At 42.0% G+C, this 16,255-nt stretch overlaps 2 protein-coding genes across 3 annotated transcripts; both read left to right on the top strand.

Moving 5' to 3' along the window:
• Positions 1-557: 557 nt before the first annotated feature.
• LOC113132655 (shaker-related potassium channel tsha2-like) lies at positions 558-6,161 on the top strand. Of its 2 annotated transcripts, none has more exons than XM_026310935.2 (2): positions 558-2,315; positions 3,333-3,886. In XM_026310935.2, the coding sequence occupies exon 1, from the start codon at positions 863-865 to the stop codon at positions 2,297-2,299; it is 1,437 nt and encodes a 478-aa protein (XP_026166720.1). In that variant the 5' UTR covers positions 558-862; the 3' UTR covers positions 2,300-2,315; positions 3,333-3,886. The 2 variants fall into 2 exon arrangements, with proteins under 2 accessions (XP_026166720.1, XP_026166721.1); XM_026310936.2 differs by lacking the exon at positions 3,333-3,886 and adding an exon at positions 6,034-6,161 and having other exon boundaries at positions 590-2,315.
• A 99-nt stretch (positions 6,162-6,260) lies between these two features.
• On the top strand, positions 6,261-12,679 carry LOC113132654 (potassium voltage-gated channel subfamily A member 1-like). Its single transcript, XM_026310934.2, has one exon. It carries the CDS (start codon positions 6,279-6,281, stop codon positions 7,752-7,754), a length of 1,476 nt encoding a protein of 491 aa, XP_026166719.1. The 5' UTR covers positions 6,261-6,278; the 3' UTR covers positions 7,755-12,679.
• Positions 12,680-16,255: the final 3,576 nt, after the last annotated feature.

Here is a 16,255-nt window from a genome sequence, read left to right as displayed (position 1 = left end):
TCTCTGGGTGCTCAGGTGTCAGTCAAGCCAGCATTTTCCACTGGCTTGGTCCAAGAGGGGCCCTGGTTATACAAGGCCCTGTGCTTCAAAGCATTCTGAATATTTTGTCTTATTTATTTCAAGACACAATTTCTATGTACTTACAGGAAAAAACTGCTCTACCTTTAACAGACCTGATCTGTTTGTCATGTCCATAGGTACTTGTGGTTTCTCAAACCATGGGCTGTGGCCCAAAGACACATGGCAGCTCCTGGAGGTTCCCCCTGTGACAAGAATAGCACCATGATTTCATGAATGAGGGACCTGCACGGTTTCTAAGTAGACTCTGGACCGGAAAACATATTGGATCTTGCTCTGAGCAAGACAAGAGGGGGTACTCTCAGGGAGGATATATTTAAAAACATGCACTTTCAACTCAGTTTTTAAAAAATGACATTTACATAGCTACAGGTCTACACTGAAATCAGTGCATTGCTACATTGAAGTGAGTGAGTGTGAGAGGGACAGCAGCAGCAGCAAATGTCATCTGGTCTTCCAATTTGGGGAGGGCTTTGGAGTTTAAAATGGTGTGAATATGATAGCCACCTCTAGCCATCAGTATAGCTTTTGCAAGTGGAGATCTGTGCGCACCACTGAAGTTTGACAGTTCAGAGGCACTAATCTGGCAAAAGCGCGGTGTAAATCAACAACAGCATTTTGGATATCAACAAATAAAACAACTGGGACTTAAGGCGCAAATGAAAGGGTCTTGGCCTAAATCTCGGGCAGCTGCATGAGAAAGTTTGGAGGACGCACGGGCAAAAGGGCAAGACGAAGGCACCAAGGAGGTGAGTGACGGATTTACCCTCGCAGGGGTAAAAAGATGACTGTGGTGTCCCAGGAGAACCACGAGGAGACTGCGGTCATTACTCCTTTGTCGCAAGGTGCTGCTGAGTTGGAACCAGCGGACCAGGAATGCAGCGAGAGGGTGGTCATCAACATCTCAGGCCTGCGTTTCGAGACTCAGTTAAAGACCCTCTCCCGTTTCCCAACCACGCTTCTGGGAGATCCTAGTAAACGGATGAGTTTCTTTGACCCGCTGAGAAATGAATACTTCTTTGACAGAAACAGACCGAGCTTTGACGCCATCCTCTATTATTACCAGTCAGGGGGGCGCCTCCGGAGGCCTGTGAGTGTACCTGTGGACATTTTCCTGGAAGAAATAAAGTTTTATCAACTTGAGGAGGAGGCAATAGAGCTCTTCCGAGAGGATGAAGGTTTGGCTCGGGAAGAGGATCGCCCGCTGCCTAAAAACGACTTTCAACGCCAGTTATGGCTCCTGTTTGAGTATCCAGAGAGTTCAGGACCTGCACGGATAATTGCCATTGTGTCAGTCATGGTTATTTTGATATCCATTGTTATATTCTGCTTGGAGACATTACCGGAGTTTAGAGACGTCCCCGCAGTGCAAGAAAACATCGTCAATGGAAGTGCTCCCGGTAAAGCGCCCAGCCCGTTCACGGATCCGTTTTTCATAGTGGAGACACTTTGCATCGTGTGGTTTTCTTTTGAATTCACTATGAGGTTTCTTTCGTGTCCCAGCAAAGCGGGTTTCTTTAAAAACATCATGAACCTGATTGACATTGTGGCTATAGCGCCATACTTCATCACCCTGGGCCTCGATCTCGCAGAGCACCAGGGCAGCAGTCAGCAGGCTGCGTCACTGGCCATACTCAGGGTCATCCGTCTGGTCCGCGTTTTCAGGATTTTTAAACTCTCCAGACACTCCAAGGGTCTTCAAATTCTCGGCCAAACGCTTCACGCAAGCCTCAGGGAGCTGGGGCTGCTCATATTCTTTCTGCTCATTGGAGTGGTTTTATTCTCCAGTTCCGTTTATTTTGCAGAATCAGAAGATCCCGAGTCTGGATTTTCAAGTATACCCGATGCGTTTTGGTGGGCTGTGGTCACAATGACCACAGTTGGTTATGGAGACATGTATCCCTCCACTATTGGGGGGAAGTTTGTTGGATCTTTGTGCGCCATCGCCGGAGTACTCACCATAGCGTTACCTGTTCCCGTAATCGTGTCCAATTTCAATTATTTCTACCACAGAGAGAACGACGAGGAGGAAAACGTCCAGTACGTACACGTGACTTGTGGGCACCAGCCACAACTCTCCTTCGTTGAAAGCGATTCAAAAAAAAGTAACCAGTCGCTCTCCAAAACTGAGTCCTACCAGGAAAGTGACGACTTGGAATCTTTGACATATCCATACCTAAACCCACTGGAGACATACACAGGGAAACTGACTGATGTATAAAGACGCTTTATTCCTGGTGAGTTGGACACGCTTCATATCAGATGCTACAGATATTTAACGCACACTGTCCAGAGGGGTTCCCGAATGTCTCACATATCTGTTGTAAAATGAGAGTTGGGTTAATTTAATTCAGAAAGCATTTATTCCAAGGCTGTAAAATGCCATCAATTACTCTTCAACTTCACAGTTAGGACACATTTTTTTATATATAAAAATTCTATATATATTATACATATATATATATATATAGACAAATTATACACAAATCATATATATATCATTTTTTTGCACAAAAAGGCAGCTCGATTTATGTACTGTCTTTCTGTTGTTGAGAAAATCAGGTTGCCTATTTTAACAATCCCAAAGTTCAGTTCAGTTGTTCGTCAAAGTGCCAGTGGCGCACAAGGGCAATTAGCTCCCCAAACTGGAGCGCACAGGGTGAGAGCTATCCACACATATAAACAGAGACATTACCTTTTGTCAGACTAGTGTCTGGGTTGATATAGGTCATATGTCTGTGTGTCGGTGTCGGGCTTGGGCCGTACGCTGCCGTATGGAGAGCTGCCTGCTGCCATGAGCACCGTGGCGGTGGCTCAACTCTTCTGCGTCCAGTCGTTTGGTTTGTTGATGTGTTTGTGCTGATCGTATCCTCGTGTTTGAGAACAGCGGTTTTGGTATTATGCACCATTACGTCAATTAAACATTATGTAAACCTTCAGTGGAAAAGAGTTTAAAAGTTTTACACTGCTCCCACTTCAATAGATGCTCGTTTGTCGACTGGCTGTTTCTTCCTGATAGAGGATCTCTGTTTTTTCTTCGTTTTATTTTGCTTTGCACCTTGTAATGGACAGCCAATGGTCAAAATAAGTGAGCTCTTAGCGCCACTTTGTGGATGATAAATATCCATGCAGACAGCGCTTCTGCTCAGGGACTATAGGCGAAATTACACTATTGGCCTAAGCCCATGAGATCATCTGCTTTCTCTCACCTCCTAATGTTAACATAGTGAGTGTTGTTTTCTGCTTACTTGCAGGGGCAGACGATTAAGGGAAGCGTGTTATTGCCTCAGAGTCGCAACAAAATACAAGTATGGCATTCTCTTCTTCTTCTGCACAGTATTGGATCATTTTCTCACGGATTATTCTTGCATTGCCAGTGATGTAGCCTACAGAGACCTCAAGGTGCGCTTGGAAAAGGTTCAGTCTGTCGTAAAGGACATTGTGTGTATCACCATTAGAAAAAAAGCCACAGTCTTCTGTGTAGGCTTCATAAATGACCACGCTTTTTTCTTTGTATAAAAATCCCTGTGTATATGTTGTGTTTTTGTACTGTGCTTTGTCTGAAATTCCCCTTTTCTTACGCAGCTTATAATGCAAAGTGGGAATTTCAATTTACCTCTGCAGTGTAACAAACATTCAACATGCATTACAGCTTGCTGTAAACACCATAGGCAAAAGCACTGTAACACAATGTCTGCACGACACGAACTAATTTTGAATTATAAATGTAATAAAATATTTATTTTTCTAATTTAAATATGTATGTGAAAACTTGATCTTTTTATAAATACAGTATGAATCAAAAATATATCAGTTGTTTTTTTTTTTTTTTTTGATCTTCAGTATTGCACAGATCAGGCTCAGAGAAGGCAAACAGTTAATGTTGTGTACACATTTCCAATGCATGCCCATTAATTAGGTCAATATGCTTCGTCACTTTTGGTACTGAATGATGGGAAAAGACGCACAGAACCAGACACTGGATTGTCTTGCCACAAACCCCATTAAGTTAATAAAATGCCATAGTGATAAAAGAAGGAGACTTTATTTGGCTGGAGCCTCTTTTTAACAAATTAGACAGAAGTCTGATAATCGGATTTTCTGTTGAATATGTGTTTTTAGAAAGTTGAGCTCTGACCCCGAAGGCCTCATAAACCCCACAGTTCAGCGGTGCACAAACGCAACTGCTCTTTTGCTTATTCTGACATTGTAATAGCTCGTGTATGTCCTTATGGTTGTTTTATGGGATTTGTAGTCTTTTGAGGTAAATCAATCATCTGCGCTGTCCGTGGTGCTGAAAAGTGATCTGCTGTCCTCTGCAGATTTTATGTTTCACAATTGCTCATTAGTAAAGTGATTACAGTTATAAAATCACAGTAAAATAATCCTTGACACAACCAACTAACGCAGCAGAATCCTCAAATCCAAGAGTGAATAAAAAGATGATTGTTTGAATCTCTCAGCTCGTCTTTTAAATTGTTATCTCAAGTCTAACTCGGCATGGATTTTTGTTACCGACTGTCCATCTTTGCAGTCTGATTGCGGTGCTGGCACACGAGCGCTCTTGTTTTCGTGGTGTATAGATAACTTCTGGCGGCGTGTTTCAGTGGAGCCAGTCTGCATTGCGTCGAAACCCTCCAACTCCTCCCCCTCCTGCTGCCCTCCCTCCCCTCTCACCTCCCCCCACCCCCCCCAGCGCGTCTTTTCCCTTACCTCCCCTGCACTTTCATGCAAAATGCACAGCAAACATGCTTGACATTGTCAAGAAAACATTGGACCTCGCTGCAGCACCTGGCCGTCTTTTCCCTTTGCATTGTGGTTTCATGTTCCGCTCTCCGAGCCGCACTGAAACACGCTGTGCCCGTCATCTTGTCTACTCGCAAAAAGCAGCAGAATTCTGCTGATGCAGTGATGTCTGGAAATGTCAAGGGCTCGCTTATTGCCCCTTAATGTATCTCCCCCCGAAGTGCAGCGCAAGATTTTCTCCTGCGGTATACTGTAAGCTGTTCACACCACCGTGCCGCCCCGCAAGCAACTTCTGACGCTGCAGCTTCGCAGTCCTCTCTTTCGGCTCCTCTTCCATTCCAGGCTTTTCCTTTTTTTTCATCTTGTTTTCACCGCATCTTTCTCCACCATCTACAGACGTTTAGACCTATTTGAGGGCACTTTGACTGGACACGGTTAGGATGACGATGAGCACAGTAGGGCTCTAGGCTTTTTTAGTAGGTGCAGTGTGATGTTGCCACATGACACCCACTGGTGCCCTGCTGTTGGATGACTTTACTCGAGGATAAGACGCATTCAAAATCTTTCAACCTCAACCCACGGTAAGCCTCGAAACTACCGACTTATACAACACACAGATTATCACTTGGGCTGGTCTTTATCCTAAGTTGCTCTTGCTGTAAACATAACACACTACTGGTGCATCGTTTTCTTTTCTTATTAAGATACTTCATCACATGCATCACATATTTTGCCACCTACAGTATATGGGTTGTATGCATGTTGAAACATCAGTATGAAATGTTATGCGTCATGTCATAATTCAGGCTAGAGAGAGTGGCGTAGGATAAATCACTGCCACGTACTTTGGTATGGAAACACTGCAGTTCTGTGACAAATTCAATTAAAAAATTCTTTATACAAATATGACAGGAGTGAGAAGCAGGGTCTAAAATACTGAGATAGAGATACTTATTGGAATTTGAAGAGCTTGAGTACTACAGAGTGATTGTAAATGCATATGTTATAGAAATATTACAGTAGGCTACTTCTTGCTTAGAGTAATATTTTTACCTAACTGCACTAACTGCAGGTTGAGAGAAGCAAATAAATAAATAAACTCCAGAAGATGCTGAGCCTGCAAATATCTCATGTTTGATCCCATTATTTCCTCCCTCCCTCTCTCTCTCTCTCTCTCTCTCTCTCTCTCTCCCTGTCTCTGGGTGACAGAGGCAGTAGTACCATCAGCAGCAGATGCACCGGAGAGCAGCAATGGTCAAGTCAGCGAGAACCGCAGTGGAGCCGCACTGAGGCAAGGCAGCCAACCAGCCCCCTCGTATCTGGGGACGTCTCCAACAATTTAAAGGGTGTGGGAAGCTGAGGAGTGGAAATTTTTCCCTGATCCTGAATGCCTGCTCAGTCAGACTAGCCTAAACCCTCACACAACTCCTCCTCTTCCTCTTCCACTTCCCAAAATGACTGTAGTAGCAGGAGACAATATGGATGAGACCTCAGCTGTCCCTGGCCACCCTCAGGACACCTACCCTCCAGACCACAATGACCATGAATGTTGTGAGAGAGTAGTCATCAATATAGCTGGTCTCCGGTTTGAGACGCAGTTGAAAACTCTCTCGCAGTTTCCAGAGACGTTGCTGGGAAACCCCAAAAAACGGATGCGGTACTTTGACCCTCTGAGAAATGAGTACTTCTTCGACAGAAACCGTCCCAGCTTCGATGCCATCCTCTATTACTACCAGTCTGGGGGTCGTCTTAGAAGACCAGTGAATGTCCCTTTGGATATGTTCTCAGAAGAAATCAAATTTTACGAGCTGGGGGTGGAGGCAATGGAGAAGTTTCGTGAGGACGAGGGGTTCATCAGGGAGGAAGAGCGGCCTTTACCTGAGAGGGAGTTCCAGCGTCAGATTTGGCTCCTCTTTGAGCACCCAGAAAGCTCAGGCCCCGCCAGAGGGATTGCCATAGTGTCTGTGATGGTGATCCTGATTTCAATAGTCATATTTTGTTTAGAGACTTTACCACAGCTAAAAGAGGACCCAAAGGGTCGAATGGAGAGTGTGGGGAACTCTACTGTTTATTACAAGCCAAATATCCTCACTGACCCTTTCTTCGTCATTGAGACCCTCTGTATAATCTGGTTCTCCTTTGAGTTGATAGTACGCTTTCTGGCGTGCCCAAGCAAACCAGCCTTCTTCAAGAACATGATGAACATGATTGACATAGTGGCTATCATCCCTTACTTCATTACACTCGGCACTGAGCTGGCTGAAGACCCTGACAACGAGGGTGTTGGGGAGCAGGCAACATCTCTGGCCATACTCAGGGTGATCCGTCTGGTCAGGGTGTTTAGGATCTTCAAGTTGTCACGACACTCTAAAGGACTTCAGATTTTGGGGCAGACCCTCAAGGCCAGCATGCGAGAGCTTGGATTGCTGATCTTCTTTCTGTTCATTGGCGTCATCTTGTTTTCCAGTGCTGTCTACTTTGCTGAAGCAGAGGAGCAAGGATCCTACTTTGGCAGCATCCCAGATGCATTTTGGTGGGCCGTTGTGTCTATGACAACTGTGGGCTATGGGGACATGGTCCCAGTCACTATAGGAGGCAAGATTGTGGGATCTCTGTGCGCCATCGCTGGAGTGTTGACAATTGCACTCCCAGTGCCTGTTATTGTGTCCAACTTTAATTACTTCTACCATAGGGAGACAGAAGGAGAAGAGCAGGCCCAGCTGCTCAACGTCAGCAATCCCAACATCCCCTCTGAAACCAACTCCAGCCGCCGTAGTTCATCCAGTGTAAGCAAGTCAGAATATATGGAGATTGACGGAGACATAAACAATAGCATCGACAACTTTAGGGAGGCAAACCTCAGAACTGGCAATTGCACTATAGCCAACCAAAACTGTGTAAATAAAAGCAAGCTGCTTACAGATGTTTAGACACTACTTAGAAACTTTGGGATCCCTGTGGGGCCATCATATGTGAAGTAGACCATCAGTTAGGAATGCTTCATTTACCTCCCCAAAGCTCTCTATGGCATTAGGCCTCAATATGCTCAGCTATATAGAAAGGACACAGAATAAACAAAGCTGTTAGAATATATGACAGGTAGATAGAATAATAAATTCTTCTGATCCTACAAATATATAGATATATCAAAAAGAAAACACTGATTATTAAGCATATACACAACTCCCTGGAGGCTGCAGTGCGCACACTGTCTAACCACATGATGGCGTGGTAATTAAAATCTTATGCATGGAGTACAGATAATATTTCAGCAAGTTGCACAATGCACCACTAAAGGCTGCAGAGACATGCGAGCATCTGCAGTCAAGTGATAACCGCCAAGAAGTTAGGTGACCCTCCCCCCTCCACTTCTCTGTCCTTCCTACAAAGAATCTACTCTTCAGCAAAGCACCTTATAGGAGGAAGACTGGGCTCTCATGTTTGGATGTAAACAGACTGTAATCTGCTCGCTTCACGGACATCCGCAATGCTGCTGTTTTCCAGCAGATGCTGTAATTGTGATATCACCAAGTGATTCAATGCCATGCCCTTTAGATGCAACACAACACAATGATAAAGTGAGCTTCACACAAGCATGATTAGTGACTTTCCATTTTGATAACGGCATGCATGAGACATAATCTCACACAATGGAAAAGATGTTCTTTTGGATACCTGCCTCCATCCCCTCCTTCTCATCTGTTTTCATACTGAGTGCACTTGATGAGTTTTTTATTTTGAAATGCTAATCATTTAGAAGTATAGAAATTGAATGTTAAATTTTAAGGGAACAGTACATAAATGAGATCATAGCATGAAAAAAGTAACCTGCATTATGGTCTATCAAATAAGGTACTTTTGTATCCTGGTATATTTAATGCATGACAGTATACAGCTTGTTGCAATTCATGCACTTTGCAGTGCCCTATTGTCAGGGAAACTAAGGAAATTCAATTCTGGATGTTTCTGAATTGCGATCAAATATATTCAAATTCACCTTGAAGATGCAGAGTTTCTAATTTAAAAGTAGAAACTGAATAAATATTATCAAAAATGCATATAATCATAATAAGCACCAAATACAGTATTACATCAGTAGAAAAGTGCATGGACCATCTTTGAGCAAGAAAAGTTAACATGTTATTAGTCATGCTTCCATCTCCATGCCAAATTTTAGTACATATTGGTTTGGAATCCACTGAAAATGATCAATACCAAATTTCACTTCATATTACAAAGAATCATTTCTGATATTAGTTGCTAGTGCCTTTGTCCCTTTCACTGACAGGACCAGTGAAAGTGCCTCTGTGTACAGTGGTACAGTATTTGTGAGGTTTAACAGAGCTGGTTTAACCACACTGTTGGTTATAGTGTCAGTAATGCCAGATGACGAAGGTTGATAATAGTCTTAGCACATAATTATGGTTAAAAAAAAAAGATGATCCATGGCTGTCATGCACAACCCAGTTTTCATGCTGTCACACTCTTAATTCTGCCCTTAAGCAGCAATGTATTGTACTCTGCATGGTTACCAATCCAATTCAAAAGGGAATATCCATAGTTTGTCAACATATTTTATTTATGTCTATGTTTTAGTTTTGTTCATATATCATGCATCCTTTCAGGGTCTCTACCTCAATGAGGTCATTGCAAACTTGCTGCAGAGCTGCAAGCTTCAATGCAGGGCTTCGTATACCATAATGCAAAATGGAACCTTAAGTGTAAACTGCAGTCATGCAATATTGAATGTGAGAGTTCCAAAGCTTAGCCTTTACACAAGCACTTAGGACAAATAATGTACCACAATCGTGCTCCTTTTCTCACTTAAAGCTACGCACAATCACAACATTCATTTGTAGAAAGTTTGCAGAAATTACTTTACTCTCTTAAGGGAAAGAACTTGACTGTTTTATATATTAGTTTCTTTGAAACAATGGTATCTAATTTTACTGTTGTGTCATAGAGGCACGTCTGAATGTCTTTCAATGTGTGTGTAAGAGACAAGGGAGAAGTTTGGTATAGTTTTTACATCTGTTATACTGTAATCCCTGGGCATTACACCAAAGGGCAGCCCATCTTTTTGCACAATCATTGTGTTCTGTTGCTTGAAATCATTTTTGCTAGTTAGACGTTTTTCTTTTTACACTGTGCTTGCTCAGAAGTTTTTTTTTTTTTAGCATATTGTCCCAAACAGGCTAACTCCAGATAGATAGAAACTGTAATAACTACTTGAAAATTTCTAGCTACTGTACATCAATCTACACTCAGTACAAGGATGAATTCAGATAATAGTAAGATTTTGTACTGTATGTTCTTTTTTAAATTTAGCACTCTGCTGATAAGGTCCTGTAAAAAAGAAAAAAGCTCCTTTGTGTTACTTGAGTGTCATGGTCATTTAGGTTGGTGCAATGGCTATCCTTTGTGGCACTAGTACGGGACTAACACTGTTGTCTTGTTACATTCACTCGTTATCTGAAACTGAAGCAAATCTTTGTTCTGGGCAAGACTTTTTCCATTCTGTGACTCTTGTTCCTAACTGTTTTGCCACTGGTGGCTGGTTGGTTAGTTTAGGGCACTGCTTGTCATTTTGTTTGGAAATAATCTTTGTACTGTACTGCTGAAGACTGTCTGCCTCAGGTGAGGTGAGTTCAAGAACCTTGCTAGATGTCAGTAACTTATCATGAGAGCAAAAAAAAAAAAAGTGCACATTTGTGTCCTGTAGCTTCAACCTGGATAGGGTTTCTTTTGCAGTAGGACCCCAGTTATGCCCAATACTATAGCTTTACAGCTATTTATAGAAAATGACACAAGGTAATTACAGTAGTCTCATAAATGCAGCTATCAGTAAGTTGTTAGTAACTTTGGTAACTAGTTTCTCATTTGACTGATGCTTGAAAGTAGCAATGTGTGTAACATGTCATGCATGAAACAGTTCACATGAGGTGAACAAATTGATACCCCTCACATTAGCAGTGCTGTTGCTACTGTCGCTGTGAGGGCATGTATGGACGGTGCTATGCATTCAATTACCCAACAGAACATGCATTCTTAACAGCAATAGAATAACAGATGACCTGTTTCTTAGATGCATTTTTTTGTAAAAAAAAATATACAACAAAACAAACAAAAACAAAAAAGAAGAAGGAAAAAACAGGTCAATTTGAACGTTAAAGAACCTGCGATCACTTGACAGTCACAACAGGGCTGTTTATGTACCAACCTCTTACCTTCTGTTCTGGGATTATGTAAGGTCAGTGGGGTAAAATGCAGAAGCTGATATTTTGCTGAAGGAAATTTAAAAAAAAAAAAAATCTGACTATTGGCTTCATAATAGCAGGAGTCCACATTAACTACCAGGCTGGACTGGAGCCTCAAAGGAACAACCCATGATGCACTTAGAGTGACTCAATCATCAGTTTACTGCACTGATCAGCTGTGTGAGAGAAAGTCAGAGAAGGTGCCTGAATAGTTTTCACATATTCATTTTTTTCTGCTTACTGTTAGATGTTATGCTTCCACAAACAAACACAGGTGAGAAGACCTAAAAACTCAAGACATTAACCTAATGAAGCTAAAAGAAAAATCTAAATGTCATGAGAACAAAAGGCAATTTCATAACAATAAGATAAACATACTGTAGTTACATATGAAAAACTAATATGCATTTTTAGTTTCCTTTTTTTGGTGGCACTGTAACATGGTTGATTTAGGAAGAAATGCCATATAGTGGAATATCCAAAACACTACATTCATCTGGCAATTCATGATAATGAAAATACTGTATTATGATCAATGGTTATACACTAAATGATATAGATAAGAAGTGTACTATTATACAAAAAATATATAGATTTTCTTTATGGTTTTATTCAAACACCATGTTCACATTTTTCCAGCGTCCACTGTTAAACCTACTGCTATAATGTATCTCTACAGAAACCTTCTGATAGCAAAAACCTGCATGTATGACGGAAGACTGCATGAGCTTTGCCTTTCAGACTGTGGATCAACTATAAGACAGTTGCATCATTCTAAGAAAAAACCCTTGCTTTCATCTGCACAAAGACTTCCTGTAAAAGGCCCTGTTCAGAAGTTGTTGTGAAATGTCTTCACTGCTGGATTTCTTATAAGCACCTTAGCACTGACCTCATCACCGTTGGGTATCAAGTGTACGCAGCGCCTGTGTGTGATGATCAGGTTGTGCTTGCTAGGCTCTGAATGTGAGCAAGAATGTTAAGGGCTAGTTTCGCAAACTTTATCTCTCTTCTAGGACTGAAACACTTGTTCAAGTGATATTTAGTAGATTCTTATCTCAGTCTAGACTGTAGTGATACTGTGTTGTGGGAAACATGCCTGTCATGTCTAAACAGGGCCTGTGCCACACAGCCTCCTCTGTACTACACTGGTTTTAAAGTATTTTTATTTGCTGAAAGTCTTGATATTGGACTGTTTTCTGCCTGCTGAGGCAGCACAGTCAATTCAAATGTTGGGATTTTTGTGTACCTCACTGACTGTCCTTGAGAAGATCTTGCTTGTGTTAGAGGTGTGATGGCTAGTTTGTCTTTTCTATCAAGAATGCACATTTAATTGTTAGTAGGGAAATTCTGGAGCAAACTGCAAAAGGACTATTGAACTCTACTGCTCTTCTTTTCATCCACATGCAAATCAAACTGATTGTTTTAATCCAGCCGTCATTGTCATGTTGTGTTTATCAGCGATTATTTTACAATGTATTCAGTGTCAGATGATGACAAATGCATGGTCTGTGATCTATGCAAGGGTTATTTGTTTTTGTTTTAATTTTGTCACCTATGATTTCATCTTACATTATCATCAATAAATTTTTAAGAATCTGCTGGTGTGTATGCTCATTTTGGCTCGGGACGGGGAACTCTAACCACCTTGTACACTAAATTGTCACAGCTTCTTCTGTAACACACTAATAGGAGCAAAATGCCGCAATGTGTGGTGTTAGAGAACTCAATCTTCAGTAAACGTGTCCTGCCTCTGTGCTGCCCTCTCAATGAAGCTATTAGCAGTGATTCACAGCGCTAAGGAAATGGTGCGACACTTATCCTCCGGTCCCATGAGAGGCTCACTTCTGTCATTCCCTGCCGGCTCTGACACATCTCTGAGGCCTGAAGCGTCCTCTTCACTTTCCTCTTTGTCCTGTAGACATGTGGACTATGAGGTTGAGGCTGTGTGTAACATTATTATTAGTGCTGCAACTTACAATTCTTTTCATCCATAAACATCAGAAAATAGTGGAAAATGTTTAGTACTATTTTCTAAAACCCCAGGCACCATCTGCAGGTTGCTTTTCCTCCCAACTAACAGTCGAAGAGCCAACATCTTCAGGTTATCTTCAGATTTATTTGCTTAAAAAAAAAACATTAAAATAAGAAAAACATCCATCACCCTATTAGTTGTAGAATAGTCTTGTATTGCTCTACTGAGAGATGAATAAAATCATTGTTTAGGTTGTAGTCATTTCTTCTAAATAGATTTGAGATTCAGAGTTTCCATCCATTTATGTGAATTATTAGCTTCTTAAACAAACTGAAAACATCTTGCTGCATGTCAGATAAAACCTCACACTAGACAAGTCTTTTAATATTAAATACATGCAGCTATCAAGGGCAGTAACCTTAAACCAGTCAGTGAACAAATGCATCAAGTTATCGAACAGTCAAAGGAAAATCAAGTGACTGAACTCCAACTTTTGGGGTGTGCCAGTGATTCATCCTCACTTGAGGATCCTCTGATGGTGTGAACACCGGACAGCAGAGGCATCTGCCATCTGCCTCTCTCCGTTTGTCTCATCCCTCCCAGTTTCTGTCGGCCGCAGGCTGGCTGTGCCTGCAGGCCCTGCTCTGTGTCTGCTGTACAGTGACCTTAACAGCAGTGAGTCTCTTCTTCCTCGTCCTCTGCATTGCCCTCAGGAAATGCAGCACTCCTCACTCTGCAGGCAGCAGCAGTAAGGGTGGGGTGAGCTGGCGCCGGTCCCACTCTTCTTGCACACACAGTTTCTCTATCTTGGCCTGTCTTTGTCTCTCACTCTGCCTCTCCTGAGTGCCGTGAGGCCCCACTGGACTAAAAGCCCAGAGCTCAGTCATAGTAGCAGATATCATCCCTGCTTTTATGAGTGTTCTCTCCCCATACACTCATTATGTAGTAATGCAAAGCTCCAGCCAAGACTGTCAGACATATGCCCGTACTTGCTTTTTACATGACCTCCAAGATCATTGTAGTGAGTGTGTATTTTCATGTTTTTTAGCTGCACTAATCATCAATTTCATATTACCAGTGAAATAAATGATGACTGATGTGTAATGAGAAATATGGGGCAGAATTTTCACCTCAGCTCTAAGACACAATTTATCTTCCTTCAGCTCATCATTGACCCTTTGCTGTTTGGTTCAGTCTCACCTAGTGGTGGAAGGTTTTTAATGATGATTATTGTTTACTTAAGTACAGTTTTATTGTAGTTGTCTTTGGGTATTTCCATTTTATGCCACTTTGTACTTCTACTCCATGATTCTGTATTTATCCTACAAAACTAAAAACTTTCAAAATAAGATTTTATATTACAAACACAGGTGATAGCACATACATGCATATTAAACCAGTGGTTCAAAGACTGGTTTACAGGTGGACTCAGGTCAGTCTCCACATGCAAACATATAATTGAAACAGTGGTTTAAACCACTGTCCTGGTAATCCCTGATCAGCGTGTTGGAGTAATTGAGGCGCTGTCAGTCATTGGTGCAGGAGGCCTCCATCAAGCTTAACGCCTCCCTCCTCCTCCTCCTTTCCCTATACACTTTACAGTATTTTACATCTTCCTGAATGTGTCTGCTTCAATGAAAAGTTGATCATCAGCTGGTAGGAAAAGGTATCAAAGAGAGAGCTTTTTGCCGTCTTACACACATACACACATACACAAAAAAAGGATGGCTGATATGTCTGAGTCAGGCTTCTGGCTCATTTGATATTCCCTGATCAATTTCGTTCAAGACACACTCATCCCATATCGCTTATTCAAAAATGCCATGACATTCCTGTTGACGTCATCTAAAAATTTTCTCAAAGGCCTTTTCTTGTGGCCCAGTCAGCTGTGCATGCACAGTATCATATGGCTACTCTATATCAAATCGCAAGTGTCCTCTGGAGTTGGTTTTAAAACCAAACCACTGAGATGCCTTTGCACAGCACCTCTAGTGGCCTTATATTGGTCAACAATGTGCAAAAAAGCTTTGACAGCATTATTGGATCTCTCATGTATGAGCCAAAGCCCTTGGGCCCAACACCTCCACCCTACCCCCAGGTCCAAGCCCACCAGTCTATCCCCCCAGATCCCAGAGGCCCTCTTTCTTTGTCCACTTCCTCTTTGCATTACCTCCATCAGGCTGGGCTGCTGACACACTTGTTTAATAATTAAGGGCACATCCATAATTTCCTCATCCTTGTGGAAGTCCATAAATGGTCTTTGTGAAACTCAGGCCAGTTAAATGTACCTCTTTGCCTTGGGCCACTGACAGCCCTTCACTGTATCACTCTTCTGCACTGTATCACCATCCAGCAAAGGTGGTTGTGGCAGAATCAGAAAGAATGAGCTCATTATGAATTACTCACTGATTTATGTATCAGTTTATTTAATTCCAATTGATGTAGACATGTTCACTGATCTAAGGGCTAAGGGCAGACACTGATAGTGTCTGCCCTTAGACCATGTCCTAGGAATAATGCATGACAGAGTACATCCACTATAAACAAACATCAATGTGTCTGTTTGTCCACCTTCCCTCCATGTGCCCATAAAACAAACTCATCAGTCCATCCATGAAAATAAATAGAGCTACAGCTATGACTGTAGCTCTGTCAGGCTGTAATAGGCCAACCATTCTTGGAGCCATGACTTAATAGTATGGACATTTTGTCGTTTTCCATCTCTCGTGGCAGCAGTTTTGTCTTTTTGTGCTTCTTTACGAATTCACTACATTTCAGTGGCAAATGCTGAACTATGTACTGCGCTACATTTATTTGTTAATTTTAGTTACTTTTCAGAATTTTCCCACCACTGCTCCATGGTCAGAATTGTTATCAAAGCTCCTAGTTTGGATATGCTTGGATATGTCCTTGTGTGGATCTCAGTTATCACGTTCCTGCTGCCCAGTTTGCAGTGTCATCGTGCTTGTCTGGAGGAAAAAATTCAAAACTTAACATCAACAAAACCTGACCTTCCTGCTTCAGTTACATCACCACATAATGTTCAAGGGGTTGACGCAAACAGAATCCCCAGAAGATTTAACCATGAAGCAGCAGGGCTGTGCTGAGATACACACACCCTGAGCATTGTTTGTACATGCTGACCAGAGACTGAACTACCATCAAAGGGTCACTGTAAAAATGGAAAGGGTTTAGTACTTGA

Source organism: Mastacembelus armatus, chromosome 6, assembly GCF_900324485.2.
Source record: "Mastacembelus armatus chromosome 6, fMasArm1.2, whole genome shotgun sequence".
Taxonomy (NCBI): domain Eukaryota; kingdom Metazoa; phylum Chordata; class Actinopteri; order Synbranchiformes; family Mastacembelidae; genus Mastacembelus; species Mastacembelus armatus.
The sequence above is the reverse complement of the archived record's forward strand: the minus strand, read 5'-3'. Positions and strand labels throughout refer to the sequence as shown.

What these genes read in the sequence shown, in the direction of transcription:
- LOC113132655 (XM_026310936.2), top strand. Translation starts at nt 863, where the DNA reads ATGACTGTGGTGTCCCAGGAGAACCACGAGGAGACTGCGGTCATTACT.
- LOC113132654 (XM_026310934.2), top strand. Translation starts at nt 6,279, where the DNA reads ATGACTGTAGTAGCAGGAGACAATATGGATGAGACCTCAGCTGTCCCT.